We start from the raw sequence: 26,614 nt of genomic DNA, 5'->3' as shown, positions 1-26,614 counted from the left end.
TTAATCCTTTCAGTTTGTGGTGCCTCCACCATGTCGGCCAACATTTCCGGCATGCGGAGGCACCACAGTGTCAGATTTACCTTTAAAGAAAATGACCATGGAAAGCCCCTGGGGATGTCCAGAATTGATTTCTCCAGGAGGTTAATCCAAAATACCCTTAAGTTTGAACCAGAGAATATAAATTGCATTGTTACTCTACCAACGAATAAAGGTTTCGATGTAAGCTTTCGGTCTGCCGCGCTGCTGAGAGAGTTTTGGACACGCTTTGAAAATGTAAAACCCCAGTTTTCCGCTTTTAATGTTGAGAAACTGACTGATAATGCCTCCAAAACCATCATTATCAGAATGTTCAATGAGACCGTGAATGCGGATGACATTTGTTTGTGGCTGGGTAGATACTGCACTGTAAAAGGACAGGCTACCAAAGTGAGAGATGAGGATGGCATTTGGAATTGCGCTTGGAGGGTCCCCATCCAACAATGGCAGGACCCCCAAGGCTTCCAGGGCCTGAAACATCTGCCATCTGTGATAGTTCTGGGAAACAACAGAGGCTACATTCACTACCAGGGCCAGCCCAAGCTGTGCCGCAAGTGTGGTGAGCATGGGCACCTGGCAGAAGCGTGTCAGCAGACTATTTGTGGAAAATGTAGAGAAATTGGGCACACCTTTGAGGAATGTACCAATGGCAGAAAGTGCAATCTTTGTGGAGAAACAACCCACCTCTTCAGAGATTGCCCAAAGTCATTTGCCAACAAACTGAAGGCAGCGAAAACCCCACAAAATGGTGGACAAGAGGAAGCAGTTAGAGAGCTAATTGAAGAAGCTGGGCTGGGAAATTCAAATCTCCCGCCAAATCCTGTGACTGGAAGGCCAGGATCAGGAGAGGCGGGAGAGGGGGAGGGGCCTGCAATTGCCCCACAAATGGAGAGTGGTGAGGAAGATGGGGCAATGCAGGCAGAAGGCGGAGCTAGCTCCGGATATGAAGGAGAGGAGGGGCCTGCAATTGCCCCGCAACTGGAAAGTCTTGAGGAAGATGGGGCAATGCAGGCAAAAGCCGGAGCTTGCTCAGAATGTGAAAATGACCAATCACAGGGCGATAGTGAGGACGCCTCCCTCCCCAACGCCCAGCAGACCAAGAGGCCTATATCAGAATTGTCCTCTGAGTCTCCTGTAGTCTCAGAGAAGAGGGGAAGAGCTGGGAACTACTCAAACAGCCCATCTGTGGAGGAGCCTAGAGTCTTCCCCTCCAATTCTCCAAATGAGGTCTCTTTCCTAACAATAGCTCTGCAATCAACCCCTAAGGACTCAAATCTCAATGCGACCATGCGTCCAAGGCCTACTCCTAGAGTCCGACAGGGGAATGAAGCTCAACCCCGTCACTCTTCACCCATGAGAGTGAAGGAAGAGCTCCGTTCACAAGAAATTTAAATAACTGCTTTTTTTTTAACATTGATAATCCCTTTTAGACTTTTAAGATTTCATACCTGTTAATTTTAACCATACTCATGGCACTCACCTTCTCAACCATCAATGTGAGAAGCGTGAAGTCACGAGTTAGAGCCCAGACTGTTTTATCCTTTCTTAATTCTTTTAAGTCAGATGTGTTTTTAATACAGGAATGTGGCCTGCCATTTTTAAACCACTACAGAGAGTGGGAGGAGCTATGGCCACAAACATCGATGTGGAGCGGATCAAACGCAAACAGAAATGACGGAGTGGCCATTTTAATCAAAAACCCCCTGGTTTTGGTGAAGGGCAGCACTGTGGTGAGAGATGGTCGGGCACTTTTAGCACACCTGACTTTTATGGGAAAAGATTTTAACGTCTTAAATATTTATGGCTTTAACGACAGAAATGACAGGTATGATCTTTTAGAAGACTTGCAGTTCCACATGCTAGGTAGGGCACCTTTAGTTGTAGGGGGAGATTTTAATTGTATTGTAAGCAGGAATGATAGGAAGAGAGCAGGTGAAGATTTTAAAGTGGACAAAACCTCAGTCTTATTTCAGGGCATATGCAGGGATTTTAAACTTCTGGACTGTTTTAAAACCACGCATCCCAGAGAGGAGGGCTTCACCTGGTTTAGTGGTGATGGCACCCGAGCCTCTCGCATTGATTACATTTTATCACGTGATTGCCCACCAACTGATGCTAGATTGACACCTGTTTTCTTTTCAGACCACGCAATGCTCTCCTGCACTCTCTCACTCTCTTCGGGTGTGACATCAGGAAGCGGTCTGTGGAAGCTCAACTGCTCCCTTTTAGAAGATAGGGAGTTAGGTAGACAGTATAGAGAGCAGTACCAAGAGTGGCAGACCCTTCAAGACTTCTACGATACACGTGCACACTGGTGGGAAATGGTGAAAGCAAAGACCCAGACTTTCTTTAGACAGGCAGGCAAGAAAAAAAAAGACAGGGACAACAGACGCATGTTGGGACTGCAGAAACGACTCCAGCGGTATTTTAAACTAAACCAACAGGGGATGGATTTTAATGAAGAAATCAAACAAATTAAAACCCAGATGTCAGCCTCAGCAGAAATTAAAAGCAAGGGTGTCATTTTGAGAAGCAAGGAGAGGGAAATAGAGGAAGGAGAGAAGTGCACAAGATACTTTTTTAAGAAAATTATGAATAAAGGGGGGAGTATTTTTAGACTAAGAAAAGAAAATGGGTGCATAGCTGACACCACAGAGGAAATCATAGAAACTGTCGGACATTTTTATAGAGAACTATACAAAGAAAAACACGTTAAGTGGGACACCATGACTGAAGTCTTAGAAGTTATTGACCAAGCAGTAAATGACAGTGAGCTTTTAACCCAAGATTTTAACATTCTCGAGTTAAATAAATGTCTCAAGTCTTTTAAGGCAGGTAAGTCTCCAGGAGAAGATGGGCTCCCTCTGGAATTTTATGTGATGTTCTGGGACATTTTAGCACCTGACTTGCTTGCTGTTTTTATGGATTTTGAAAAACTTGACCGACTTCCTGACAGTTTTAGAGTAGGGATAGTGACTCTCCTTCACAAAGACAAAGACAAGACAGATTTGAAGAACTGGAGACCCATTACACTTTTAAATTTTGATTGTAAACTTTTTAGTAAGGTTTTAGCATCCCGCATGTCTTTGTTTTTAGAAGACCTGATTCACCCTGATCAAGCCTGTGCTGTCCCGGGGAGGAAGATCACCGACAGCCTCGTACTGATCCGAGACACCATCTGTTATGCGAGAGACAGAAACATCCGGCTAGTTGTCCTAAATTTAGATTTTGAGAAAGCCTTTGATCGGATCTCGCACCAGTACCTTTTCCAGGTGCTGCAAAAAATGGGGTTTCCAAGAAGGTTTATAGCCTGGGTGAGAATGCTGTACCAGGGCATTACCAGCAAATTCACTGTTAACGGGCATCTTACAGAAGCAGTGGATATAAACTGCGGTGTCCGTCAGGGTTGTCCGTTATCTGCCCTCCTCTATGTTCTCTGCATAGAACCACTGGCACAGATCTTGAGAAGGGACCAACAAATCAATGGGGTTGGAGCCCCAGGGAGCGGGGGACTGGAGACAAAGTGTTTTTTATACATGGACGACGTGAACATTTTATGCACTGACCTTTTATCTGTCAACAGGACGCTGGACTTGACTGACTGGTTTGGACGGGCCTCTGGGTCAAAACTCAACAGAGGCAAGACCCAAGCCCACTTTTATGGACCGTGGACAGCGACTGAGATGACAGGACTCCCCCTGACTGTGACCCAGACAGACCAAAAGATACTTGGGATCAAATTTGATAGGGAGGGGGGAGGGAAAACAAATTGGCCAGACATTGTAGGGAAAGTCAGGCAGAGACTAGGGTACTGGAGACTTAGAAGACTGACAATGGAAGGAAAGGTTTTAATCATCAAAGCTGTGATTTTACCTTTGCTTTTACTCATCAGTTCTGTTTTTTTCCCACCTAGAAGAGTGCTTTTAGACTTGGAAAGAGCCATCTTTTATTTCCTGTGGGGCTCCAAGTGGGAACGTCTGAGGAGATATGTGATGAAGAAGCCGAAGGAGAAAGGAGGAAAAGGAGTCCCTGACCTGTACTTGTTTTTAGGGAGCAGATACACAGCACTACACATCACAACCGCCACAGCCCCATCCAGAAACCCCAAAACAACAGCAATGACACGGTTCTGGATGGGGTCCTACCTCAGACGATTAAAAATTTTACCCAATGATCTTAAAGTACCTGTGTCTTTTAACCTGCCACCAACCTACGCTTTTATCCAGACATTTTTAAGGCATTTTAACCTTGAGCAGGAGGAGTTGAAAGTTTTAACCAACCACCGTTCTGTCATTTCTGTTGTGCAGGAGCAGGAACCAGTGAGTCCAGTGCGCGGGCTCGCATTGGGCGAGCCTTCAGCAGTGTGGCGCAACGTGAACCATTCCGCTCTTCCAAACAGACTCCGGGACCTGTCATGGATGGTGGCTCACGAGATCCTCCCAGTCAGGTCCGTAATGCACTCCCGGGGCTTGTCCACACATTCAACTTGTCACCGACCAGGTTGTGGCGCGCCCGAGTCGGTGAGGCATTTGCTCTGGGAGTGCAGCGCTGCCGTAGAACAGTGGGCAACGGCCGGCTCCTTGCAATTCCCGTACTTGCCAGCAAGGGAGGTCCTTACAGCACAGCTGGTGCTGTATGGGGTGGGCCAAAAACAATTGCCAGCATGCGACTTCCCCAAGCAGTGGCTTACCCTAGCCACCATAAAAGACGCCATATGGACCTCCAGAAACTTGCTGGCAAGGAAGCACATGCAGATCCCCCCCGTGGCTGCGATCCGGATGGCCGCAGCGACGGTCCAAGCAGCCGAAGCTGCAGGCGGCAGGCCAAGGACACAGCCACAAAGAAGAATCGCATTTGTGCCCATTCGGACGAAGGAGCCGGAGCCACACAAAAGAAGTTCAAAGCAGCGGCGGCCTGACTCTCCGGGTGAGGCAGGTGGGAAGGAGCAACAGGGCGAAGGTCTCCTCTGAGCACCAAGAAAGGATTCCGAGAGACCAAATCTGTTTGGGAGAGCGGAATGACTTATCCTTGGTAGGGAATCACTATGCTCCTGCACAGCAATGGAGTTGGAAGGGAGGATTTTTACCGAAGCACTCCCCATTTGTTTTTGTTTTTTTTGTTGGGTTGGACATTTTAAAATGGACACTCAAAACACACAGACATGCACAAAATGTATAATTTTTAACTTGTGAGAAATCTCATCTGTAATACCTCTGACGACAGTGTTTTGAATATTTAAATATGGTCTTACATGTTGCACCATTGTATTGATTGATTTCTTGTATTTTAAAAGGTAATTTGTGTGTCTTAACTCTGGGTTTTATGTGAAATTACTATGAAATGAGTGTCAATAAATCTTTTCGAAAGAAAAAAAATCTGTTCTTATCAGTTTAATATCTGATATGTCCTCTATAAGGGGACAACATATTAAATGGATTTTTAGCACCGGGAGCTGAAAAAGGGGCTTGCCCCGTTCACTCCACGCATCGACCCGGTATTGCAGTGCCGCCGGGAACGGTGCACCCATCTCCTGCCTTGTGAAAAAGCAAATACCGACACAAACAGAGAGTCGGGGTCAAACCCTCTGCTGACTGCCTGACGTCCCTCGCCGAGCCTCATCTGGGCTCCCGCTCTCAAATGACTGTGTATCATCCGTGACCACTGGGGTGGGGGCAGAGCGCAGCTCAGCATCAACAGCCAGATGAAGCCACCCAAAAAAATGCAGCCAGATTCGCACTTTTGACTCGCAGACAGATAGGGAACATTGCCCTAATGCCAACCGGTACGTACGGTTAAACGTGCCCTGCACTTTCGCTCCCCTCGTCACAGGGAGTCCGCAAGGGCCTGAGTGTTTGGGACATTTGGTAGCCTGTGTCCAAAAGCCAGGCCTTCATTTCTCCGCGATCCCATTGGATAGAGCCTGTGCTAATGTGGGGAGGGCTAGGGGAATGTGCGTGGCCTGGTATTTGGGACTCCACAAGCAGAGTGAGGCTTACCGTGAGGGTAGTGACCGGGGCGACTAGGCTCCTCGGCCGCTCTCCTGGAGAGGCCTGTACTTACTCGGGTTTCTCTTCATCACGTACAAGCCTTTCGCCTTTTACTAAAGACTTCCGTGGAGAGGAACACCAATGAGTTAAAACTATTTTTGGCAGGCTCTGCCGTGTGGCTGAGCCTCGTGCGTTTGTGAAAAGCAACAAGAAGCTGTCCTTAACAAGATTTAGGCTGCCACCTTGTCGGCTTGGGAGGAGGCGCTGAGAAGCAGCCATTGTTATGCGCGCTTGAAACGACTGCGCCAGGACAAGGGAGAGCTGTTCCAGAATGTGGCCTCTGGAAGCAAACAGCCAGGGCTCATCGCTTCTCGGCCTTTTGGCTAAGATCAAGTGTAGTATCTGTTCTTATCAGTTTAATATCTGATATGTCCTCTATAAGGGGACAACATATTAAATGGATTTTTAGCACCGGGAGCTGAAAAAGGGGCTTGCCCCGTTCACTCCACGCATCGACCCGGTATTGCAGTGCCGCCGGGAACGGTGCACCCATCTCCTGCCTTGTGAAAATGCAAATACCGACACAAACAGAGAGTCGGGGTCAAACCCTCTGCTGACTGCCTGACGTCCCTCGCCGAGCCTCATCTGGGCTCCCGCTCTCAAATGACTGTGTATCATCCGTGACCACTGGGGTGGGGGCAGAGCGCAGCTCAGCATCAACAGCCAGATGAAGCCACCCAAAAAAATGCAGCCAGATTCGCACTTTTGACTCGCAGACAGATAGGGAACATTGCCCTACTGCCACCGGTACGTACGGTTAAACGTGCCCTGCACTTTCGCTCCCCTCGTCACAGAGAGTCCGCAAGGGCCTGAGTGTTTGGGACACTTGGTAGCCTGTGTCCAAAAGCCAGGCCTTCATTTCTCCGCGATCCCATTGGATAGAGCTTGTGCTAATGTGGGGAGGGCTAGGGGAATGTGCGTGGCCTGGTATTTGGGACTCCACAAGCAGAGTGAGGCTTACCGTGAGGGTAGTGACCGGGGCGACTAGGCTCCTCGGCCGCTCTCCTGGAGAGGCCTGTACTTACTCGGGTTTCTCTTCATCACGTACAAGCCTTTCGCCTTTTACTAAAGACTTCCGTGGAGAGGAACACCAATGAGTTAAAACTATTTTTGGCAGGCTCTGCCGTGTGGCTGAGCCTCGTGCGTTTGTGAAAAGCAACAAGAAGCTGTCCTTAACAAGATTTAGGCTGCCACCTTGTCGGCTTGGGAGGAGGCGCTGAGAAGCAGCCATTGTTATGCGCGCTTGAAACGACTGCGCCAGGACAAGGGAGAGCTGTTCCAGAATGTGGCCTCTGGAAGCAAACAGCCAGGGCTCATCGCTTCTCGGCCTTTTGGCTAAGATCAAGTGTAGTATCTGTTCTTATCAGTTTAATATCTGATATGTCCTCTATAAGGGGACAACATATTAAATGGATTTTTAGCACCGGGAGCTGAAAAAGGGGCTTGCCCCGTTCACTCCACGCATCGACCCGGTATTGCAGTGCCGCCGGGAACGGTGCACCCATCTCCTGCCTTGTGAAAAAGCAAATACCGACACAAACAGAGAGTCGGGGTCAAACCCTCTGCTGACTGCCTGACGTCCCTCGCCGAGCCTCATCTGGGCTCCCGCTCTCAAATGACTGTGTATCATCCGTGACCACTGGGGTGGGGGCAGAGGGCAGCTCAGCATCAACAGCCAGATGAAGCCACCCAAAAAAATGCAGCCAGATTCGCACTTTTGACTCGCAGACAGATAGGGAACATTGCCCTAATGCCAACCGGTACGTACGGTTAAACGTGCCCTGCACTTTCGCTCCCCTCGTCACAGAGAGTCCGCAAGGGCCTGAGTGTTTGGGACATTTGGTAGCCTGTGTCCAAAAGCCAGGCCTTCATTTCTCCGCGATCCCATTGGATAGAGCCTGTGCTAATGTGGGGAGGGCTAGGGGAATGTGCGTGGCCTGGTATTTGGGACTCCACAAGCAGAGTGAGGCTTACCGTGAGGGTAGTGACCGGGGCGACTAGGCTCCTCGGCCGCTCTCCTGGAGAGGCCTGTACTTACTCGGGTTTCTCTTCATCACGTACAAGCCTTTCGCCTTTTACTAAAGACTTCCGTGGAGAGGAACACCAATGAGTTAAAACTATTTTTGGCAGGCTCTGCCGTGTGGCTGAGCCTCGTGCGTTTGTGAAAAGCAACAAGAAGCTGTCCTTAACAAGATTTAGGCTGCCACCTTGTCGGCTTGGGAGGAGGCGCTGAGAAGCAGCCATTGTTATGCGTGCTTGAAACGACTGTGCCAGGACAAGGGAGAGCTGTTCCAGAATGTGGCCTCTGGAAGCAAACAGCCAGGGCTCATCGCTTCTCGGCCTTTTGGCTAAGATCAAGTGTAGTATCTGTTCTTATCAGTTTAATATCTGATATGTCCTCTATAAGGGGACAACATATTAAATGGATTTTTAGCACCGGGAGCTGAAAAAGGGGCTTGCCCCGTTCACTCCACGCATCGACCCGGTATTGCAGTGCCGCCGGGAACGGTGCACCCATCTCCTGCCTTGTGAAAAAGCAAATACCGACACAAACAGAGAGTCGGGGTCAAACCCTCTGCTGACTGCCTGACGTCCCTCGCCGAGCCTCATCTGGGCTCCCGCTCTCAAATGACTGTGTATCATCCGTGACCACTGGGGTGGGGGCAGAGGGCAGCTCAGCATCAACAGCCAGATGAAGCCACCCAAAAAAATGCAGCCAGATTTGCACTTTTGACTCGCAGACAGATAGGGAACATTGCCCTAATGCCAACCGGTACGTACGGTTAAACGTGCCCTGCACTTTCGCTCCCCTCGTCACAGAGAGTCCGCAAGGGCCTGAGTGTTTGGGACATTTGATAGCCTGTGTCCAAAAGCCAGGCCTTCATTTCTCCACGATCCCATTGGATAGAGCCTGTGCTAATGTGGGGAGGGCTAGGGGAATGTGCGTGGCCTGGTATTTGGGACTCCACAAGCAGAGTGAGGCTTACCGTGAGGGTAGTGACCGGGGCGACTAGGCTCCTCGGCTGCTCTCCTGGAAAGGCCTGTACTTACTCGGGTTTCTCTTCATCACGTACAAGCCTTTCGCCTTTTACTAAAGACTTCCGTGGAGAGGAACACCAATGAGTTAAAACTATTTTTGGCAGGCTCTGCCGTGTGGCTGAGCCTCGTGCGTTTGTGAAAAGCAACAAGAAGCTGTCCTTAACAAGATTTAGGCTGCCACCTTGTCGGCTTGGGAGGAGGCGCTGAGAAGCAGCCATTGTTATGCGCGCTTGAAACGACTGCGCCAGGACAAGGGAGAGCTGTTCCAGAATGTGGCCTCTGGAAGCAAACAGCCAGGGCTCATCGCTTCTCGGCCTTTTGGCTAAGATCAAGTGTAGTATCTGTTCTTATCAGTTTAATATCTGATATGTCCTCTATAAGGGGACAACATATTAAATGGATTTTTAGCACCGGGAGCTGAAAAAGGGGCTTGCCCCGTTCACTCCACGCATCGACCCGGTATTGCAGTGCCGCCGGGAACGGTGCACCCATCTCCTGCCTTGTGAAAAAGCAAATACCGACACAAACAGAGAGTCGGGGTCAAACCCTCTGCTGACTGCCTGACGTCCCTCGCCGAGCCTCATCTGGGCTCCCGCTCTCAAATGACTGTGTATCATCCGTGACCACTGGGGTGGGGGCAGAGGGCAGCTCAGCATCAACAGCCAGATGAAGCCACCCAAAAAAATGCAGCCAGATTCGCACTTTTGACTCGCAGACAGATAGGGAACATTGCCCTAATGCCAACCGGTACGTACGGTTAAACGTGCCCTGCACTTTCGCTCCCCTCGTCACAGAGAGTCCGCAAGGGCCTGAGTGTTTGGGACATTTGGTAGCCTGTGTCCAAAAGCCAGGCCTTCATTTCTCCGCGATCCCATTGGATAGAGCCTGTGCTAATGTGGGGAGGGCTAGGGGAATGTGCGTGGCCTGGTATTTGGGACTCCACAAGCAGAGTGAGGCTTACCGTGAGGGTAGTGACCGGGGCGACTAGGCTCCTCGGCCGCTCTCCTGGAGAGGCCTGTACTTACTCGGGTTTCTCTTCATCACGTACAAGCCTTTCGCCTTTTACTAAAGACTTCCGTGGAGAGGAACACCAATGAGTTAAAACTATTTTTGGCAGGCTCTGCCGTGTGGCTGAGCCTCGTGCGTTTGTGAAAAGCAACAAGAAGCTGTCCTTAACAAGATTTAGGCTGCCACCTTGTCGGCTTGGGAGGAGGCGCTGAGAAGCAGCCATTGTTATGCGCGCTTGAAACGACTGCGCCAGGACAAGGGAGAGCTGTTCCAGAATGTGGCCTCTGGAAGCAAACAGCCAGGGCTCATCGCTTCTCGGCCTTTTGGCTAAGATCAAGTGTAGTATCTGTTCTTATCAGTTTAATATCTGATATGTCCTCTATAAGGGGACAACATATTAAATGGATTTTTAGCACCGGGAGCTGAAAAAGGGGCTTGCCCCGTTCACTCCACGCATCGACCCGGTATTGCAGTGCCGCCGGGAACGGTGCACCCATCTCCTGCCTTGTGAAAAAGCAAATACCGACACAAACAGAGAGTCGGGGTCAAACCCTCTGCTGACTGCCTGACGTCCCTCGCCGAGCCTCATCTGGGCTCCCGCTCTCAAATGACTGTGTATCATCCGTGACCACTGGGGTGGGGGCAGAGCGCAGCTCAGCATCAACAGCCAGATGAAGCCACCCAAAAAAATGCAGCCAGATTCGCACTTTTGACTCGCAGACAGATAGGGAACATTGCCCTACTGCCACCGGTACGTACGGTTAAACGTGCCCTGCACTTTCGCTCCCCTCGTCACAGAGAGTCCGCAAGGGCCTGAGTGTTTGGGACATTTGGTAGCCTGTGTCCAAAAGCCAGGCCTTCATTTCTCCGCGATCCCATTGGATAGAGCCTGTGCTAATGTGGGGAGGGCTAGGGGAATGTGCGTGGCCTGGTATTTGGGACTCCACAAGCAGAGTGAGGCTTACCGTGAGGGTAGTGACCGGGGCGACTAGGCTCCTCGGCCGCTCTCCTGGAGAGGCCTGTACTTACTCGGGTTTCTCTTCATCACGTACAAGCCTTTCGCCTTTTACTAAAGACTTCCGTGGAGAGGAACACCAATGAGTTAAAACTATTTTTGGCAGGCTCTGCCGTGTGGCTGAGCCTCGTGCGTTTGTGAAAAGCAACAAGAAGCTGTCCTTAACAAGATTTAGGCTGCCACCTTGTCGGCTTGGGAGGAGGCGCTGAGAAGCAGCCATTGTTATGCGCGCTTGAAACGACTGCGCCAGGACAAGGGAGAGCTGTTCCAGAATGTGGCCTCTGGAAGCAAACAGCCAGGGCTCATCGCTTCTCGGCCTTTTGGCTAAGATCAAGTGTAGTATCTGTTCTTATCAGTTTAATATCTGATATGTCCTCTATAAGGGGACAACATATTAAATGGATTTTTAGCACCGGGAGCTGAAAAAGGGGCTTGCCCCGTTCACTCCACGCATCGACCCGGTATTGCAGTGCCGCCGGGAACGGTGCACCCATCTCCTGCCTTGTGAAAAAGCAAATACCGACACAAACAGAGAGTCGGGGTCAAACCCTCTGCTGACTGCCTGACGTCCCTCGCCGAGCCTCATCTGGGCTCCCGCTCTCAAATGACTGTGTATCATCCGTGACCACTGGGGTGGGGGCAGAGCGCAGCTCAGCATCAACAGCCAGATGAAGCCACCCAAAAAAATGCAGCCAGATTCGCACTTTTGACTCGCAGACAGATAGGGAACATTGCCCTACTGCCACCGGTACGTACGGTTAAACGTGCCCTGCACTTTCGCTCCCCTCGTCACAGAGAGTCCGCAAGGGCCTGAGTGTTTGGGACACTTGGTAGCCTGTGTCCAAAAGCCAGGCCTTCATTTCTCCGCGATCCCATTGGATAGAGCCTGTGCTAATGTGGGGAGGGCTAGGGGAATGTGCGTGGCCTGGTATTTGGGACTCCACAAGCAGAGTGAGGCTTACCGTGAGGGTAGTGACCGGGGCGACTAGGCTCCTCGGCCGCTCTCCTGGAGAGGCCTGTACTTACTCGGGTTTCTCTTCATCACGTACAAGCCTTTCGCCTTTTACTAAAGACTTCCGTGGAGAGGAACACCAATGAGTTAAAACTATTTTTGGCAGGCTCTGCCGTGTGGCTGAGCCTCGTGCGTTTGTGAAAAGCAACAAGAAGCTGTCCTTAACAAGATTTAGGCTGCCACCTTGTCGGCTTGGGAGGAGGCGCTGAGAAGCAGCCATTGTTATGCGCGCTTGAAACGACTGCGCCAGGACAAGGGAGAGCTGTTCCAGAATGTGGCCTCTGGAAGCAAACAGCCAGGGCTCATCGCTTCTCGGCCTTTTGGCTAAGATCAAGTGTAGTATCTGTTCTTATCAGTTTAATATCTGATATGTCCTCTATAAGGGGACAACATATTAAATGGATTTTTAGCACCGGGAGCTGAAAAAGGGGCTTGCCCCGTTCACTCCACGCATCGACCCGGTATTGCAGTGCCGCCGGGAACGGTGCACCCATCTCCTGCCTTGTGAAAAAGCAAATACCGACACAAACAGAGAGTCGGGGTCAAACCCTCTGCTGACTGCCTGACGTCCCTCGCCGAGCCTCATCTGGGCTCCCGCTCTCAAATGACTGTGTATCATCCGTGACCACTGGGGTGGGGGCAGAGCGCAGCTCAGCATCAACAGCCAGATGAAGCCACCCAAAAAAATGCAGCCAGATTCGCACTTTTGACTCGCAGACAGATAGGGAACATTGCCCTACTGCCACCGGTACGTACGGTTAAACGTGCCCTGCACTTTCGCTCCCCTCGTCACAGAGAGTCCGCAAGGGCCTGAGTGTTTGGGACATTTGGTAGCCTGTGTCCAAAAGCCAGGCCTTCATTTCTCCGCGATCCCATTGGATAGAGCCTGTGCTAATGTGGGGAGGGCTAGGGGAATGTGCGTGGCCTGGTATTTGGGACTCCACAAGCAGAGTGAGGCTTACCGTGAGGGTAGTGACCGGGGCGACTAGGCTCCTCGGCCGCTCTCCTGGAGAGGCCTGTACTTACTCGGGTTTCTCTTCATCACGTACAAGCCTTTCGCCTTTTACTAAAGACTTCCGTGGAGAGGAACACCAATGAGTTAAAACTATTTTTGGCAGGCTCTGCCGTGTGGCTGAGCCTCGTGCGTTTGTGAAAAGCAACAAGAAGCTGTCCTTAACAAGATTTAGGCTGCCACCTTGTCGGCTTGGGAGGAGGCGCTGAGAAGCAGCCATTGTTATGCGCGCTTGAAACGACTGCGCCAGGACAAGGGAGAGCTGTTCCAGAATGTGGCCTCTGGAAGCAAACAGCCAGGGCTCATCGCTTCTCGGCCTTTTGGCTAAGATCAAGTGTAGTATCTGTTCTTATCAGTTTAATATCTGATATGTCCTCTATAAGGGGACAACATATTAAATGGATTTTTAGCACCGGGAGCTGAAAAAGGGGCTTGCCCCGTTCACTCCACGCATCGACCCGGTATTGCAGTGCCGCCGGGAACGGTGCACCCATCTCCTGCCTTGTGAAAAAGCAAATACCGACACAAACAGAGAGTCGGGGTCAAACCCTCTGCTGACTGCCTGACGTCCCTCGCCGAGCCTCATCTGGGCTCCCGCTCTCAAATGACTGTGTATCATCCGTGACCACTGGGGTGGGGGCAGAGCGCAGCTCAGCATCAACAGCCAGATGAAGCCACCCAAAAAAATGCAGCCAGATTCGCACTTTTGACTCGCAGACAGATAGGGAACATTGCCCTACTGCCACCGGTACGTACGGTTAAACGTGCCCTGCACTTTCGCTCCCCTCGTCACAGAGAGTCCGCAAGGGCCTGAGTGTTTGGGACACTTGGTAGCCTGTGTCCAAAAGCCAGGCCTTCATTTCTCCGCGATCCCATTGGATAGAGCCTGTGCTAATGTGGGGAGGGCTAGGGGAATGTGCGTGGCCTGGTATTTGGGACTCCACAAGCAGAGTGAGGCTTACCGTGAGGGTAGTGACCGGGGCGACTAGGCTCCTCGGCCGCTCTCCTGGAGAGGCCTGTACTTACTCGGGTTTCTCTTCATCACGTACAAGCCTTTCGCCTTTTACTAAAGACTTCCGTGGAGAGGAACACCAATGAGTTAAAACTATTTTTGGCAGGCTCTGCCGTGTGGCTGAGCCTCGTGCGTTTGTGAAAAGCAACAAGAAGCTGTCCTTAACAAGATTTAGGCTGCCACCTTGTCGGCTTGGGAGGAGGCGCTGAGAAGCAGCCATTGTTATGCGCGCTTGAAACGACTGCGCCAGGACAAGGGAGAGCTGTTCCAGAATGTGGCCTCTGGAAGCAAACAGCCAGGGCTCATCGCTTCTCGGCCTTTTGGCTAAGATCAAGTGTAGTATCTGTTCTTATCAGTTTAATATCTGATATGTCCTCTATAAGGGGACAACATATTAAATGGATTTTTAGCACCGGGAGCTGAAAAAGGGGCTTGCCCCGTTCACTCCACGCATCGACCCGGTATTGCAGTGCCGCCGGGAACGGTGCACCCATCTCCTGCCTTGTGAAAAAGCAAATACCGACACAAACAGAGAGTCGGGGTCAAACCCTCTGCTGACTGCCTGACGTCCCTCGCCGAGCCTCATCTGGGCTCCCGCTCTCAAATGACTGTGTATCATCCGTGACCACTGGGGTGGGGGCAGAGCGCAGCTCAGCATCAACAGCCAGATGAAGCCACCCAAAAAAATGCAGCCAGATTCGCACTTTTGACTCGCAGACAGATAGGGAACATTGCCCTACTGCCACCGGTACGTACGGTTAAACGTGCCCTGCACTTTCGCTCCCCTCGTCACAGAGAGTCCGCAAGGGCCTGAGTGTTTGGGACATTTGGTAGCCTGTGTCCAAAAGCCAGGCCTTCATTTCTCCGCGATCCCATTGGATAGAGCCTGTGCTAATGTGGGGAGGGCTAGGGGAATGTGCGTGGCCTGGTATTTGGGACTCCACAAGCAGAGTGAGGCTTACCGTGAGGGTAGTGACCGGGGCGACTAGGCTCCTCGGCCGCTCTCCTGGAGAGGCCTGTACTTACTCGGGTTTCTCTTCATCACGTACAAGCCTTTCGCCTTTTACTAAAGACTTCCGTGGAGAGGAACACCAATGAGTTAAAACTATTTTTGGCAGGCTCTGCCGTGTGGCTGAGCCTCGTGCGTTTGTGAAAAGCAACAAGAAGCTGTCCTTAACAAGATTTAGGCTGCCACCTTGTCGGCTTGGGAGGAGGCGCTGAGAAGCAGCCATTGTTATGCGCGCTTGAAACGACTGCGCCAGGACAAGGGAGAGCTGTTCCAGAATGTGGCCTCTGGAAGCAAACAGCCAGGGCTCATCGCTTCTCGGCCTTTTGGCTAAGATCAAGTGTAGTATCTGTTCTTATCAGTTTAATATCTGATATGTCCTCTATAAGGGGACAACATATTAAATGGATTTTTAGCACCGGGAGCTGAAAAAGGGGCTTGCCCCGTTCACTCCACGCATCGACCCGGTATTGCAGTGCCGCCGGGAACGGTGCACCCATCTCCTGCCTTGTGAAAAAGCAAATACCGACACAAACAGAGAGTCGGGGTCAAACCCTCTGCTGACTGCCTGACGTCCCTCGCCGAGCCTCATCTGGGCTCCCGCTCTCAAATGACTGTGTATCATCCGTGACCACTGGGGTGGGGGCAGAGCGCAGCTCAGCATCAACAGCCAGATGAAGCCACCCAAAAAAATGCAGCCAGATTCGCACTTTTGACTCGCAGACAGATAGGGAACATTGCCCTACTGCCACCGGTACGTACGGTTAAACGTGCCCTGCACTTTCGCTCCCCTCGTCACAGAGAGTCCGCAAGGGCCTGAGTGTTTGGGACATTTGGTAGCCTGTGTCCAAAAGCCAGGCCTTCATTTCTCCGCGATCCCATTGGATAGAGCCTGTGCTAATGTGGGGAGGGCTAGGGGAATGTGCGTGGCCTGGTATTTGGGACTCCACAAGCAGAGTGAGGCTTACCGTGAGGGTAGTGACCGGGGCGACTAGGCTCCTCGGCCGCTCTCCTGGAGAGGCCTGTACTTACTCGGGTTTCTCTTCATCACGTACAAGCCTTTCGCCTTTTACTAAAGACTTCCGTGGAGAGGAACACCAATGAGTTAAAACTATTTTTGGCAGGCTCTGCCGTGTGGCTGAGCCTCGTGCGTTTGTGAAAAGCAACAAGAAGCTGTCCTTAACAAGATTTAGGCTGCCACCTTGTCGGCTTGGGAGGAGGCGCTGAGAAGCAGCCATTGTTATGCGCGCTTGAAACGACTGCGCCAGGACAAGGGAGAGCTGTTCCAGAATGTGGCCTCTGGAAGCAAACAGCCAGGGCTCATCGCTTCTCGGCCTTTTGGCTAAGATCAAGTGTAGTATCTGTTCTTATCAGTTTAATATCTGATATGTCCTCTATAAGGGGACAACATATTAAATGGATTTTTAGCACCGGGAGCTGAAAAAGGGGCTTGCCCCGTTCACTCCACGCATCGACCCGGTATTGCAGTGCCGCCGGGAACGGTGCACCCATCTCCTGCCTTGTGAAAAAGCAAATACCGACACAAACAGAGAGTCGGGGTCAAACCCTCTGCTGACTGCCTGACGTCCCTCGCCGAGCCTCATCTGGGCTCCCGCTCTCAAATGACTGTGTATCATCCGTGACCACTGGGGTGGGGGCAGAGCGCAGCTCAGCATCAACAGCCAGATGAAGCCACCCAAAAAAATGCAGCCAGATTCGCACTTTTGACTCGCAGACAGATAGGGAACATTGCCCTACTGCCACCGGTACGTACGGTTAAACGTGCCCTGCACTTTCGCTCCCCTCGTCACAGAGAGTCCGCAAGGGCCTGAGTGTTTGGGACATTTGGTAGCCTGTGTCCAAAAGCCAGGCCTTCATTTCTCCGCGATCCCATTGGATAGAGCCTGTGCTAATGTGGGGAGGGCTAGGGGAATGTGCGTGGCCTGGTATTTGGGACTCCACAAGCAGAGTGAGGCTTACCGTGAGGGTAGTGACCGGGGCGACTAGGCTCCTCGGCCGCTCTCCTGGAGAGGCCTGTACTTACTCGGGTTTCTCTTCATCACGTACAAGCCTTTCGCCTTTTACTAAAGACTTCCGTGGAGAGGAACACCAATGAGTTAAAACTATTTTTGGCAGGCTCTGCCGTGTGGCTGAGCCTCGTGCGTTTGTGAAAAGCAACAAGAAGCTGTCCTTAACAAGATTTAGGCTGCCACCTTGTCGGCTTGGGAGGAGGCGCTGAGAAGCAGCCATTGTTATGCGCGCTTGAAACGACTGCGCCAGGACAAGGGAGAGCTGTTCCAGAATGTGGCCTCTGGAAGCAAACAGCCAGGGCTCATCGCTTCTCGGCCTTTTGGCTAAGATCAAGTGTAGTATCTGTTCTTATCAGTTTAATATCTGATATGTCCTCTATAAGGGGACAACATATTAAATGGATTTTTAGCACCGGGAGCTGAAAAAGGGGCTTGCCCCGTTCACTCCACGCATCGACCCGGTATTGCAGTGCCGCCGGGAACGGTGCACCCATCTCCTGCCTTGTGAAAAAGCAAATACCGACACAAACAGAGAGTCGGGGTCAAACCCTCTGCTGACTGCCTGACGTCCCTCGCCGAGCCTCATCTGGGCTCCCGCTCTCAAATGACTGTGTATCATCCGTGACCACTGGGGTGGGGGCAGAGCGCAGCTCAGCATCAACAGCCAGATGAAGCCACCCAAAAAAATGCAGCCAGATTCGCACTTTTGACTCGCAGACAGATAGGGAACATTGCCCTACTGCCACCGGTACGTACGGTTAAACGTGCCCTGCACTTTCGCTCCCCTCGTCACAGAGAGTCCGCAAGGGCCTGAGTGTTTGGGACACTTGGTAGCCTGTGTCCAAAAGCCAGGCCTTCATTTCTCCGCGATCCCATTGGATAGAGCCTGTGCTAATGTGGGGAGGGCTAGGGGAATGTGCGTGGCCTGGTATTTGGGACTCCACAAGCAGAGTGAGGCTTACCGTGAGGGTAGTGACCGGGGCGACTAGGCTCCTCGGCCGCTCTCCTGGAGAGGCCTGTACTTACTCGGGTTTCTCTTCATCACGTACAAGCCTTTCGCCTTTTACTAAAGACTTCCGTGGAGAGGAACACCAATGAGTTAAAACTATTTTTGGCAGGCTCTGCCGTGTGGCTGAGCCTCGTGCGTTTGTGAAAAGCAACAAGAAGCTGTCCTTAACAAGATTTAGGCTGCCACCTTGTCGGCTTGGGAGGAGGCGCTGAGAAGCAGCCATTGTTATGCGCGCTTGAAACGACTGCGCCAGGACAAGGGAGAGCTGTTCCAGAATGTGGCCTCTGGAAGCAAACAGCCAGGGCTCATCGCTTCTCGGCCTTTTGGCTAAGATCAAGTGTAGTATCTGTTCTTATCAGTTTAATATCTGATATGTCCTCTATAAGGGGACAACATATTAAATGGATTTTTAGCACCGGGAGCTGAAAAAGGGGCTTGCCCCGTTCACTCCACGCATCGACCCGGTATTGCAGTGCCGCCGGGAACGGTGCACCCATCTCCTGCCTTGTGAAAAAGCAAATACCGACACAAACAGAGAGTCGGGGTCAAACCCTCTGCTGACTGCCTGACGTCCCTCGCCGAGCCTCATCTGGGCTCCCGCTCTCAAATGACTGTGTATCATCCGTGACCACTGGGGTGGGGGCAGAGCGCAGCTCAGCATCAACAGCCAGATGAAGCCACCCAAAAAAATGCAGCCAGATTCGCACTTTTGACTCGCAGACAGATAGGGAACATTGCCCTACTGCCACCGGTACGTACGGTTAAACGTGCCCTGCACTTTCGCTCCCCTCGTCACAGAGAGTCCGCAAGGGCCTGAGTGTTTGGGACATTTGGTAGCCTGTGTCCAAAAGCCAGGCCTTCATTTCTCCGCGATCCCATTGGATAGAGCCTGTGCTAATGTGGGGAGGGCTAGGGGAATGTGCGTGGCCTGGTATTTGGGACTCCACAAGCAGAGTGAGGCTTACCGTGAGGGTAGTGACCGGGGCGACTAGGCTCCTCGGCCGCTCTCCTGGAGAGGCCTGTACTTACTCGGGTTTCTCTTCATCACGTACAAGCCTTTCGCCTTTTACTAAAGACTTCCGTGGAGAGGAACACCAATGAGTTAAAACTATTTTTGGCAGGCTCTGCCGTGTGGCTGAGCCTCGTGCGTTTGTGAAAAGCAACAAGAAGCTGTCCTTAACAAGATTTAGGCTGCCACCTTGTCGGCTTGGGAGGAGGCGCTGAGAAGCAGCCATTGTTATGCGCGCTTGAAACGACTGCGCCAGGACAAGGGAGAGCTGTTCCAGAATGTGGCCTCTGGAAGCAAACAGCCAGGGCTCATCGCTTCTCGGCCTTTTGGCTAAGATCAAGTGTAGTATCTGTTCTTATCAGTTTAATATCTGATATGTCCTCTATAAGGGGACAACATATTAAATGGATTTTTAGCACCGGGAGCTGAAAAAGGGGCTTGCCCCGTTCACTCCACGCATCGACCCGGTATTGCAGTGCCGCCGGGAACGGTGCACCCATCTCCTGCCTTGTGAAAAAGCAAATACCGACACAAACAGAGAGTCGGGGTCAAACCCTCTGCTGACTGCCTGACGTCCCTCGCCGAGCCTCATCTGGGCTCCCGCTCTCAAATGACTGTGTATCATCCGTGACCACTGGGGTGGGGGCAGAGCGCAGCTCAGCATCAACAGCCAGATGAAGCCACCCAAAAAAATGCAGCCAGATTCGCACTTTTGACTCGCAGACAGATAGGGAACATTGCCCTACTGCCACCGGTACGTACGGTTAAACGTGCCCTGCACTTTCGCTCCCCTCGTCACAGAGAGTCCGCAAGGGCCTGAGTGTTTGGGACATTTGGTAGCCTGTGTCCAAAAGCCAGGCCTTCATTTCTCCGCGATCCCATTGGATAGAGCCTGTGCTAATGTGGGGAGGGCTAGGGGAATGTGCGTGGCCTGGTATTTGGGACTCCACAAGCAGAGTGAGGCTTACCGTGAGGGTAGTGACCGGGGCGACTAGGCTCCTCGGCCGCTCTCCTGGAGAGGCCTGTACTTACTCGGGTTTCTCTTCATCACGTACAAGCCTTTCGCCTTTTACTAAAGACTTCCGTGGAGAGGAACACCAATGAGTTAAAACTATTTTTGGCAGGCTCTGCCGTGTGGCTGAGCCTCGTGCGTTTGTGAAAAGCAACAAGAAGCTGTCCTTAACAAGATTTAGGCTGCCACCTTGTCGGCTTGGGAGGAGGCGCTGAGAAGCAGCCATTGTTATGCGCGCTTGAAACGACTGCGCCAGGACAAGGGAGAGCTGTTCCAGAATGTGGCCTCTGGAAGCAAACAGCCAGGGCTCATCGCTTCTCGGCCTTTTGGCTAAGATCAAGTGTAGTATCTGTTCTTATCAGTTTAATATCTGATATGTCCTCTATAAGGGGACAACATATTAAATGGATTTTTAGCACCGGGAGCTGAAAAAGGGGCTTGCCCCGTTCACTCCACGCATCGACCCGGTATTGCAGTGCCGCCGGGAACGGTGCACCCATCTCCTGCCTTGTGAAAAAGCAAATACCGACACAAACAGAGAGTCGGGGTCAAACCCTCTGCTGACTGCCTGACGTCCCTCGCCGAGCCTCATCTGGGCTCCCGCTCTCAAATGACTGTGTATCATCCGTGACCACTGGGGTGGGGGCAGAGCGCAGCTCAGCATCAACAGCCAGATGAAGCCACCCAAAAAAATGCAGCCAGATTCGCACTTTTGACTCGCAGACAGATAGGGAACATTGCCCTACTGCCACCGGTACGTACGGTTAAACGTGCCCTGCACTTTCGCTCCCCTCGTCACAGAGAGTCCGCAAGGGCCTGAGTGTTTGGGACATTTGGTAGCCTGTGTCCAAAAGCCAGGCCTTCATTTCTCCGCGATCCCATTGGATAGAGCCTGTGCTAATGTGGGGAGGGCTAGGGGAATGTGCGTGGCCTGGTATTTGGGACTCCACAAGCAGAGTGAGGCTTACCGTGAGGGTAGTGACCGGGGCGACTAGGCTCCTCGGCCGCTCTCCTGGAGAGGCCTGTACTTACTCGGGTTTCTCTTCATCACGTACAAGCCTTTCGCCTTTTACTAAAGACTTCCGTGGAGAGGAACACCAATGAGTTAAAACTATTTTTGGCAGGCTCTGCCGTGTGGCTGAGCCTCGTGCGTTTGTGAAAAGCAACAAGAAGCTGTCCTTAACAAGATTTAGGCTGCCACCTTGTCGGCTTGGGAGGAGGCGCTGAGAAGCAGCCATTGTTATGCGCGCTTGAAACGACTGCGCCAGGACAAGGGAGAGCTGTTCCAGAATGTGGCCTCTGGAAGCAAACAGCCAGGGCTCATCGCTTCTCGGCCTTTTGGCTAAGATCAAGTGTAGTATCTGTTCTTATCAGTTTAATATCTGATATGTCCTCTATAAGGGGACAACATATTAAATGGATTTTTAGCACCGGGAGCTGAAAAAGGGGCTTGCCCCGTTCACTCCACGCATCGACCCGGTATTGCAGTGCCGCCGGGAACGGTGCACCCATCTCCTGCCTTGTGAAAAAGCAAATACCGACACAAACAGAGAGTCGGGGTCAAACCCTCTGCTGACTGCCTGACGTCCCTCGCCGAGCCTCATCTGGGCTCCCGCTCTCAAATGACTGTGTATCATCCGTGACCACTGGGGTGGGGGCAGAGCGCAGCTCAGCATCAACAGCCAGATGAAGCCACCCAAAAAAATGCAGCCAGATTCGCACTTTTGACTCGCAGACAGATAGGGAACATTGCCCTACTGCCACCGGTACGTACGGTTAAACGTGCCCTGCACTTTCGCTCCCCTCGTCACAGAGAGTCCGCAAGGGCCTGAGTGTTTGGGACATTTGGTAGCCTGTGTCCAAAAGCCAGGCCTTCATTTCTCCGCGATCCCATTGGATAGAGCCTGTGCTAATGTGGGGAGGGCTAGGGGAATGTGCGTGGCCTGGTATTTGGGACTCCACAAGCAGAGTGAGGCTTACCGTGAGGGTAGTGACCGGGGCGACTAGGCTCCTCGGCCGCTCTCCTGGAGAGGCCTGTACTTACTCGGGTTTCTCTTCATCACGTACAAGCCTTTCGCCTTTTACTAAAGACTTCCGTGGAGAGGAACACCAATGAGTTAAAACTATTTTTGGCAGGCTCTGCCGTGTGGCTGAGCCTCGTGCGTTTGTGAAAAGCAACAAGAAGCTGTCCTTAACAAGATTTAGGCTGCCACCTTGTCGGCTTGGGAGGAGGCGCTGAGAAGCAGCCATTGTTATGCGCGCTTGAAACGACTGCGCCAGGACAAGGGAGAGCTGTTCCAGAATGTGGCCTCTGGAAGCAAACAGCCAGGGCTCATCGCTTCTCGGCCTTTTGGCTAAGATCAAGTGTAGTATCTGTTCTTATCAGTTTAATATCTGATATGTCCTCTATAAGGGGACAACATATTAAATGGATTTTTAGCACCGGGAGCTGAAAAAGGGGCTTGCCCCGTTCACTCCACGCATCGACCCGGTATTGCAGTGCCGCCGGGAACGGTGCACCCATCTCCTGCCTTGTGAAAAAGCAAATACCGACACAAACAGAGAGTCGGGGTCAAACCCTCTGCTGACTGCCTGACGTCCCTCGCCGAGCCTCATCTGGGCTCCCGCTCTCAAATGACTGTGTATCATCCGTGACCACTGGGGTGGGGGCAGAGCGCAGCTCAGCATCAACAGCCAGATGAAGCCACCCAAAAAAATGCAGCCAGATTCGCACTTTTGACTCGCAGACAGATAGGGAACATTGCCCTACTGCCACCGGTACGTACGGTTAAACGTGCCCTGCACTTTCGCTCCCCTCGTCACAGAGAGTCCGCAAGGGCCTGAGTGTTTGGGACATTTGGTAGCCTGTGTCCAAAAGCCAGGCCTTCATTTCTCCGCGATCCCATTGGATAGAGCCTGTGCTAATGTGGGGAGGGCTAGGGGAATGTGCGTGGCCTGGTATTTGGGACTCCACAAGCAGAGTGAGGCTTACCGTGAGGGTAGTGACCGGGGCGACTAGGCTCCTCGGCCGCTCTCCTGGAGAGGCCTGTACTTACTCGGGTTTCTCTTCATCACGTACAAGCCTTTCGCCTTTTACTAAAGACTTCCGTGGAGAGGAACACCAATGAGTTAAAACTATTTTTGGCAGGCTCTGCCGTGTGGCTGAGCCTCGTGCGTTTGTGAAAAGCAACAAGAAGCTGTCCTTAACAAGATTTAGGCTGCCACCTTGTCGGCTTGGGAGGAGGCGCTGAGAAGCAGCCATTGTTATGCGCGCTTGAAACGACTGCGCCAGGACAAGGGAGAGCTGTTCCAGAATGTGGCCTCTGGAAGCAAACAGCCAGGGCTCATCGCTTCTCGGCCTTTTGGCTAAGATCAAGTGTAGTATCTGTTCTTATCAGTTTAATATCTGATATGTCCTCTATAAGGGGACAACATATTAAATGGATTTTTAGCACCGGGAGCTGAAAAAGGGGCTTGCCCCGTTCACTCCACGCATCGACCCGGTATTGCAGTGCCGCCGGGAACGGTGCACCCATCTCCTGCCTTGTGAAAAAGCAAATACCGACACAAACAGAGAGTCGGGGTCAAACCCTCTGCTGACTGCCTGACGTCCCTCGCCGAGCCTCATCTGGGCTCCCGCTCTCAAATGACTGTGTATCATCCGTGACCACTGGGGTGGGGGCAGAGCGCAGCTCAGCATCAACAGCCAGATGAAGCCACCCAAAAAAATGCAGCCAGATTCGCACTTTTGACTCGCAGACAGATAGGGAACATTGCCCTACTGCCACCGGTACGTACGGTTAAACGTGCCCTGCACTTTCGCTCCCCTCGTCACAGAGAGTCCGCAAGGGCCTGAGTGTTTGGGACACTTGGTAGCCTGTGTCCAAAAGCCAGGCCTTCATTTCTCCGCGATCCCATTGGATAGAGCCTGTGCTAATGTGGGGAGGGCTAGGGGAATGTGCGTGGCCTGGTATTTGGGACTCCACAAGCAGAGTGAGGCTTACCGTGAGGGTAGTGACCGGGGCGACTAGGCTCCTCGGCCGCTCTCCTGGAGAGGCCTGTACTTACTCGGGTTTCTCTTCATCACGTACAAGCCTTTCGCCTTTTACTAAAGACTTCCGTGGAGAGGAACACCAATGAGTTAAAACTATTTTTGGCAGGCTCTGCCGTGTGGCTGAGCCTCGTGCGTTTGTGAAAAGCAACAAGAAGCTGTCCTTAACAAGATTTAGGCTGCCACCTTGTCGGCTTGGGAGGAGGCGCTGAGAAGCAGCCATTGTTATGCGCGCTTGAAACGACTGCGCCAGGACAAGGGAGAGCTGTTCCAGAATGTGGCCTCTGGAAGCAAACAGCCAGGGCTCATCGCTTCTCGGCCTTTTGGCTAAGATCAAGTGTAGTATCTGTTCTTATCAGTTTAATATCTGATATGTCCTCTATAAGGGGACAACATATTAAATGGATTTTTAGCACCGGGAGCTGAAAAAGGGGCTTGCCCCGTTCACTCCACGCATCGACCCGGTATTGCAGTGCCGCCGGGAACGGTGCACCCATCTCCTGCCTTGTGAAAAAGCAAATACCGACACAAACAGAGAGTCGGGGTCAAACCCTCTGCTGACTGCCTGACGTCCCTCGCCGAGCCTCATCTGGGCTCCCGCTCTCAAATGACTGTGTATCATCCGTGACCACTGGGGTGGGGGCAGAGCGCAGCTCAGCATCAACAGCCAGATGAAGCCACCCAAAAAAATGCAGCCAGATTCGCACTTTTGACTCGCAGACAGATAGGGAACATTGCCCTACTGCCACCGGTACGTACGGTTAAACGTGCCCTGCACTTTCGCTCCCCTCGTCACAGAGAGTCCGCAAGGGCCTGAGTGTTTGGGACATTTGGTAGCCTGTGTCCAAAAGCCAGGCCTTCATTTCTCCGCGATCCCATTGGATAGAGCCTGTGCTAATGTGGGGAGGGCTAGGGGAATGTGCGTGGCCTGGTATTTGGGACTCCACAAGCAGAGTGAGGCTTACCGTGAGGGTAGTGACCGGGGCGACTAGGCTCCTCGGCCGCTCTCCTGGAGAGGCCTGTACTTACTCGGGTTTCTCTTCATCACGTACAAGCCTTTCGCCTTTTACTAAAGACTTCCGTGGAGAGGAACACCAATGAGTTAAAACTATTTTTGGCAGGCTCTGCCGTGTGGCTGAGCCTCGTGCGTTTGTGAAAAGCAACAAGAAGCTGTCCTTAACAAGATTTAGGCTGCCACCTTGTCGGCTTGGGAGGAGGCGCTGAGAAGCAGCCATTGTTATGCGCGCTTGAAACGACTGCGCCAGGACAAGGGAGAGCTGTTCCAGAATGTGGCCTCTGGAAGCAAACAGCCAGGGCTCATCGCTTCTCGGCCTTTTGGCTAAGATCAAGTGTAGTATCTGTTCTTATCAGTTTAATATCTGATATGTCCTCTATAAGGGGACAACATATTAAATGGATTTTTAGCACCGGGAGCTGAAAAAGGGGCTTGCCCCGTTCACTCCACGCATCGACCCGGTATTGCAGTGCCGCCGGGAACGGTGCACCCATCTCCTGCCTTGTGAAAAAGCAAATACCGACACAAACAGAGAGTCGGGGTCAAACCCTCTGCTGACTGCCTGACGTCCCTCGCCGAGCCTCATCTGGGCTCCCGCTCTCAAATGACTGTGTATCATCCGTGACCACTGGGGTGGGGGCAGAGCGCAGCTCAGCATCAACAGCCAGATGAAGCCACCCAAAAAAATGCAGCCAGATTCGCACTTTTGACTCGCAGACAGATAGGGAACATTGCCCTACTGCCACCGGTACGTACGGTTAAACGTGCCCTGCACTTTCGCTCCCCTCGTCACAGAGAGTCCGCAAGGGCCTGAGTGTTTGGGACATTTGGTAGCCTGTGTCCAAAAGCCAGGCCTTCATTTCTCCGCGATCCCATTGGATAGAGCCTGTGCTAATGTGGGGAGGGCTAGGGGAATGTGCGTGGCCTGGTATTTGGGACTCCACAAGCAGAGTGAGGCTTACCGTGAGGGTAGTGACCGGGGCGACTAGGCTCCTCGGCCGCTCTCCTGGAGAGGCCTGTACTTACTCGGGTTTCTCTTCATCACGTACAAGCCTTTCGCCTTTTACTAAAGACTTCCGTGGAGAGGAACACCAATGAGTTAAAACTATTTTTGGCAGGCTCTGCCGTGTGGCTGAGCCTCGTGCGTTTGTGAAAAGCAACAAGAAGCTGTCCTTAACAAGATTTAGGCTGCCACCTTGTCGGCTTGGGAGGAGGCGCTGAGAAGCAGCCATTGTTATGCGCGCTTGAAACGACTGCGCCAGGACAAGGGAGAGCTGTTCCAGAATGTGGCCTCTGGAAGC

The 26,614-nt window shown here is 52.1% G+C and overlaps 1 protein-coding gene, 41 non-coding genes and 1 pseudogene across 42 annotated transcripts in view; all 43 read left to right on the top strand.

Moving 5' to 3' along the window:
- LOC139292570 (uncharacterized) overlaps nucleotides 1-1,393 on the top strand; it is a 53,317-nt gene extending 51,924 nt beyond the window's left edge. Inside the window, 2 exon segments of the mRNA XM_070914932.1 lie at nucleotides 487-595; nucleotides 1,335-1,393. Of these exon segments, the coding sequence (XP_070771033.1) occupies nucleotides 487-595; nucleotides 1,335-1,393 (168 nt within the window).
- Nucleotides 1,394-5,388: 3,995 nt separating this feature from the next.
- LOC139293057 (U2 spliceosomal RNA) lies at nucleotides 5,389-5,564 on the top strand (annotated as a pseudogene).
- A 528-nt stretch (nucleotides 5,565-6,092) lies between these two features.
- On the top strand, nucleotides 6,093-6,209 carry LOC139293181 (U5 spliceosomal RNA). Its single transcript, XR_011597802.1, has one exon. It is a non-coding gene; the product is annotated as a U5 spliceosomal RNA (small nuclear RNA).
- A 177-nt stretch (nucleotides 6,210-6,386) lies between these two features.
- LOC139293776 (U2 spliceosomal RNA) lies at nucleotides 6,387-6,577 on the top strand. The gene has a single exon (XR_011598359.1). It is a non-coding gene; the product is annotated as a U2 spliceosomal RNA (small nuclear RNA).
- Nucleotides 6,578-7,104: 527 nt separating this feature from the next.
- LOC139293179 (U5 spliceosomal RNA) lies at nucleotides 7,105-7,221 on the top strand. The gene has a single exon (XR_011597801.1). It is a non-coding gene; the product is annotated as a U5 spliceosomal RNA (small nuclear RNA).
- Nucleotides 7,222-7,398: 177 nt separating this feature from the next.
- On the top strand, nucleotides 7,399-7,589 carry LOC139293774 (U2 spliceosomal RNA). Its single transcript, XR_011598358.1, has one exon. It is a non-coding gene; the product is annotated as a U2 spliceosomal RNA (small nuclear RNA).
- A 528-nt stretch (nucleotides 7,590-8,117) lies between these two features.
- LOC139293177 (U5 spliceosomal RNA) lies at nucleotides 8,118-8,234 on the top strand. The gene has a single exon (XR_011597799.1). It is a non-coding gene; the product is annotated as a U5 spliceosomal RNA (small nuclear RNA).
- Nucleotides 8,235-8,411: 177 nt separating this feature from the next.
- LOC139293772 (U2 spliceosomal RNA) lies at nucleotides 8,412-8,602 on the top strand. Its single transcript, XR_011598356.1, has one exon. It is a non-coding gene; the product is annotated as a U2 spliceosomal RNA (small nuclear RNA).
- Nucleotides 8,603-9,130: 528 nt separating this feature from the next.
- LOC139293176 (U5 spliceosomal RNA) lies at nucleotides 9,131-9,247 on the top strand. The gene has a single exon (XR_011597798.1). It is a non-coding gene; the product is annotated as a U5 spliceosomal RNA (small nuclear RNA).
- Nucleotides 9,248-9,424: 177 nt separating this feature from the next.
- Nucleotides 9,425-9,615, top strand: LOC139293771 (U2 spliceosomal RNA). Its single transcript, XR_011598355.1, has one exon. It is a non-coding gene; the product is annotated as a U2 spliceosomal RNA (small nuclear RNA).
- Nucleotides 9,616-10,143: 528 nt separating this feature from the next.
- Nucleotides 10,144-10,260, top strand: LOC139293175 (U5 spliceosomal RNA). Its single transcript, XR_011597797.1, has one exon. It is a non-coding gene; the product is annotated as a U5 spliceosomal RNA (small nuclear RNA).
- Nucleotides 10,261-10,437: 177 nt separating this feature from the next.
- LOC139293770 (U2 spliceosomal RNA) lies at nucleotides 10,438-10,628 on the top strand. Its single transcript, XR_011598354.1, has one exon. It is a non-coding gene; the product is annotated as a U2 spliceosomal RNA (small nuclear RNA).
- A 527-nt stretch (nucleotides 10,629-11,155) lies between these two features.
- Nucleotides 11,156-11,272, top strand: LOC139293174 (U5 spliceosomal RNA). The gene has a single exon (XR_011597796.1). It is a non-coding gene; the product is annotated as a U5 spliceosomal RNA (small nuclear RNA).
- Nucleotides 11,273-11,449: 177 nt separating this feature from the next.
- On the top strand, nucleotides 11,450-11,640 carry LOC139293769 (U2 spliceosomal RNA). Its single transcript, XR_011598353.1, has one exon. It is a non-coding gene; the product is annotated as a U2 spliceosomal RNA (small nuclear RNA).
- A 527-nt stretch (nucleotides 11,641-12,167) lies between these two features.
- LOC139293173 (U5 spliceosomal RNA) lies at nucleotides 12,168-12,284 on the top strand. Its single transcript, XR_011597795.1, has one exon. It is a non-coding gene; the product is annotated as a U5 spliceosomal RNA (small nuclear RNA).
- Nucleotides 12,285-12,461: 177 nt separating this feature from the next.
- LOC139293768 (U2 spliceosomal RNA) lies at nucleotides 12,462-12,652 on the top strand. Its single transcript, XR_011598352.1, has one exon. It is a non-coding gene; the product is annotated as a U2 spliceosomal RNA (small nuclear RNA).
- A 527-nt stretch (nucleotides 12,653-13,179) lies between these two features.
- On the top strand, nucleotides 13,180-13,296 carry LOC139293172 (U5 spliceosomal RNA). Its single transcript, XR_011597794.1, has one exon. It is a non-coding gene; the product is annotated as a U5 spliceosomal RNA (small nuclear RNA).
- A 177-nt stretch (nucleotides 13,297-13,473) lies between these two features.
- Nucleotides 13,474-13,664, top strand: LOC139293767 (U2 spliceosomal RNA). The gene has a single exon (XR_011598351.1). It is a non-coding gene; the product is annotated as a U2 spliceosomal RNA (small nuclear RNA).
- A 527-nt stretch (nucleotides 13,665-14,191) lies between these two features.
- On the top strand, nucleotides 14,192-14,308 carry LOC139293171 (U5 spliceosomal RNA). The gene has a single exon (XR_011597793.1). It is a non-coding gene; the product is annotated as a U5 spliceosomal RNA (small nuclear RNA).
- A 177-nt stretch (nucleotides 14,309-14,485) lies between these two features.
- On the top strand, nucleotides 14,486-14,676 carry LOC139293766 (U2 spliceosomal RNA). The gene has a single exon (XR_011598350.1). It is a non-coding gene; the product is annotated as a U2 spliceosomal RNA (small nuclear RNA).
- A 527-nt stretch (nucleotides 14,677-15,203) lies between these two features.
- On the top strand, nucleotides 15,204-15,320 carry LOC139293170 (U5 spliceosomal RNA). Its single transcript, XR_011597792.1, has one exon. It is a non-coding gene; the product is annotated as a U5 spliceosomal RNA (small nuclear RNA).
- A 177-nt stretch (nucleotides 15,321-15,497) lies between these two features.
- On the top strand, nucleotides 15,498-15,688 carry LOC139293765 (U2 spliceosomal RNA). Its single transcript, XR_011598349.1, has one exon. It is a non-coding gene; the product is annotated as a U2 spliceosomal RNA (small nuclear RNA).
- A 527-nt stretch (nucleotides 15,689-16,215) lies between these two features.
- Nucleotides 16,216-16,332, top strand: LOC139293169 (U5 spliceosomal RNA). The gene has a single exon (XR_011597791.1). It is a non-coding gene; the product is annotated as a U5 spliceosomal RNA (small nuclear RNA).
- Nucleotides 16,333-16,509: 177 nt separating this feature from the next.
- LOC139293764 (U2 spliceosomal RNA) lies at nucleotides 16,510-16,700 on the top strand. Its single transcript, XR_011598348.1, has one exon. It is a non-coding gene; the product is annotated as a U2 spliceosomal RNA (small nuclear RNA).
- A 527-nt stretch (nucleotides 16,701-17,227) lies between these two features.
- LOC139293168 (U5 spliceosomal RNA) lies at nucleotides 17,228-17,344 on the top strand. The gene has a single exon (XR_011597790.1). It is a non-coding gene; the product is annotated as a U5 spliceosomal RNA (small nuclear RNA).
- A 177-nt stretch (nucleotides 17,345-17,521) lies between these two features.
- On the top strand, nucleotides 17,522-17,712 carry LOC139293763 (U2 spliceosomal RNA). The gene has a single exon (XR_011598347.1). It is a non-coding gene; the product is annotated as a U2 spliceosomal RNA (small nuclear RNA).
- A 527-nt stretch (nucleotides 17,713-18,239) lies between these two features.
- On the top strand, nucleotides 18,240-18,356 carry LOC139293166 (U5 spliceosomal RNA). The gene has a single exon (XR_011597788.1). It is a non-coding gene; the product is annotated as a U5 spliceosomal RNA (small nuclear RNA).
- A 177-nt stretch (nucleotides 18,357-18,533) lies between these two features.
- LOC139293761 (U2 spliceosomal RNA) lies at nucleotides 18,534-18,724 on the top strand. The gene has a single exon (XR_011598345.1). It is a non-coding gene; the product is annotated as a U2 spliceosomal RNA (small nuclear RNA).
- Nucleotides 18,725-19,251: 527 nt separating this feature from the next.
- LOC139293165 (U5 spliceosomal RNA) lies at nucleotides 19,252-19,368 on the top strand. The gene has a single exon (XR_011597787.1). It is a non-coding gene; the product is annotated as a U5 spliceosomal RNA (small nuclear RNA).
- Nucleotides 19,369-19,545: 177 nt separating this feature from the next.
- LOC139293760 (U2 spliceosomal RNA) lies at nucleotides 19,546-19,736 on the top strand. The gene has a single exon (XR_011598344.1). It is a non-coding gene; the product is annotated as a U2 spliceosomal RNA (small nuclear RNA).
- A 527-nt stretch (nucleotides 19,737-20,263) lies between these two features.
- LOC139293163 (U5 spliceosomal RNA) lies at nucleotides 20,264-20,380 on the top strand. Its single transcript, XR_011597786.1, has one exon. It is a non-coding gene; the product is annotated as a U5 spliceosomal RNA (small nuclear RNA).
- Nucleotides 20,381-20,557: 177 nt separating this feature from the next.
- LOC139293758 (U2 spliceosomal RNA) lies at nucleotides 20,558-20,748 on the top strand. Its single transcript, XR_011598343.1, has one exon. It is a non-coding gene; the product is annotated as a U2 spliceosomal RNA (small nuclear RNA).
- Nucleotides 20,749-21,275: 527 nt separating this feature from the next.
- LOC139293162 (U5 spliceosomal RNA) lies at nucleotides 21,276-21,392 on the top strand. The gene has a single exon (XR_011597785.1). It is a non-coding gene; the product is annotated as a U5 spliceosomal RNA (small nuclear RNA).
- A 177-nt stretch (nucleotides 21,393-21,569) lies between these two features.
- Nucleotides 21,570-21,760, top strand: LOC139293757 (U2 spliceosomal RNA). Its single transcript, XR_011598342.1, has one exon. It is a non-coding gene; the product is annotated as a U2 spliceosomal RNA (small nuclear RNA).
- Nucleotides 21,761-22,287: 527 nt separating this feature from the next.
- LOC139293161 (U5 spliceosomal RNA) lies at nucleotides 22,288-22,404 on the top strand. Its single transcript, XR_011597784.1, has one exon. It is a non-coding gene; the product is annotated as a U5 spliceosomal RNA (small nuclear RNA).
- Nucleotides 22,405-22,581: 177 nt separating this feature from the next.
- On the top strand, nucleotides 22,582-22,772 carry LOC139293756 (U2 spliceosomal RNA). The gene has a single exon (XR_011598341.1). It is a non-coding gene; the product is annotated as a U2 spliceosomal RNA (small nuclear RNA).
- Nucleotides 22,773-23,299: 527 nt separating this feature from the next.
- LOC139293160 (U5 spliceosomal RNA) lies at nucleotides 23,300-23,416 on the top strand. The gene has a single exon (XR_011597783.1). It is a non-coding gene; the product is annotated as a U5 spliceosomal RNA (small nuclear RNA).
- A 177-nt stretch (nucleotides 23,417-23,593) lies between these two features.
- Nucleotides 23,594-23,784, top strand: LOC139293754 (U2 spliceosomal RNA). The gene has a single exon (XR_011598339.1). It is a non-coding gene; the product is annotated as a U2 spliceosomal RNA (small nuclear RNA).
- Nucleotides 23,785-24,311: 527 nt separating this feature from the next.
- On the top strand, nucleotides 24,312-24,428 carry LOC139293159 (U5 spliceosomal RNA). The gene has a single exon (XR_011597782.1). It is a non-coding gene; the product is annotated as a U5 spliceosomal RNA (small nuclear RNA).
- A 177-nt stretch (nucleotides 24,429-24,605) lies between these two features.
- Nucleotides 24,606-24,796, top strand: LOC139293753 (U2 spliceosomal RNA). The gene has a single exon (XR_011598338.1). It is a non-coding gene; the product is annotated as a U2 spliceosomal RNA (small nuclear RNA).
- Nucleotides 24,797-25,323: 527 nt separating this feature from the next.
- Nucleotides 25,324-25,440, top strand: LOC139293158 (U5 spliceosomal RNA). Its single transcript, XR_011597781.1, has one exon. It is a non-coding gene; the product is annotated as a U5 spliceosomal RNA (small nuclear RNA).
- Nucleotides 25,441-25,617: 177 nt separating this feature from the next.
- LOC139293752 (U2 spliceosomal RNA) lies at nucleotides 25,618-25,808 on the top strand. The gene has a single exon (XR_011598337.1). It is a non-coding gene; the product is annotated as a U2 spliceosomal RNA (small nuclear RNA).
- A 527-nt stretch (nucleotides 25,809-26,335) lies between these two features.
- LOC139293157 (U5 spliceosomal RNA) lies at nucleotides 26,336-26,452 on the top strand. Its single transcript, XR_011597780.1, has one exon. It is a non-coding gene; the product is annotated as a U5 spliceosomal RNA (small nuclear RNA).
- Nucleotides 26,453-26,614: the final 162 nt, after the last annotated feature.

The sequence above is a fragment of the Enoplosus armatus genome, chromosome 11 (assembly GCF_043641665.1).
Source record: "Enoplosus armatus isolate fEnoArm2 chromosome 11, fEnoArm2.hap1, whole genome shotgun sequence".
NCBI lineage: Eukaryota > Metazoa > Chordata > Actinopteri > Centrarchiformes > Enoplosidae > Enoplosus > Enoplosus armatus.
This window is presented reverse-complemented; position numbering and strand designations above follow the sequence as displayed.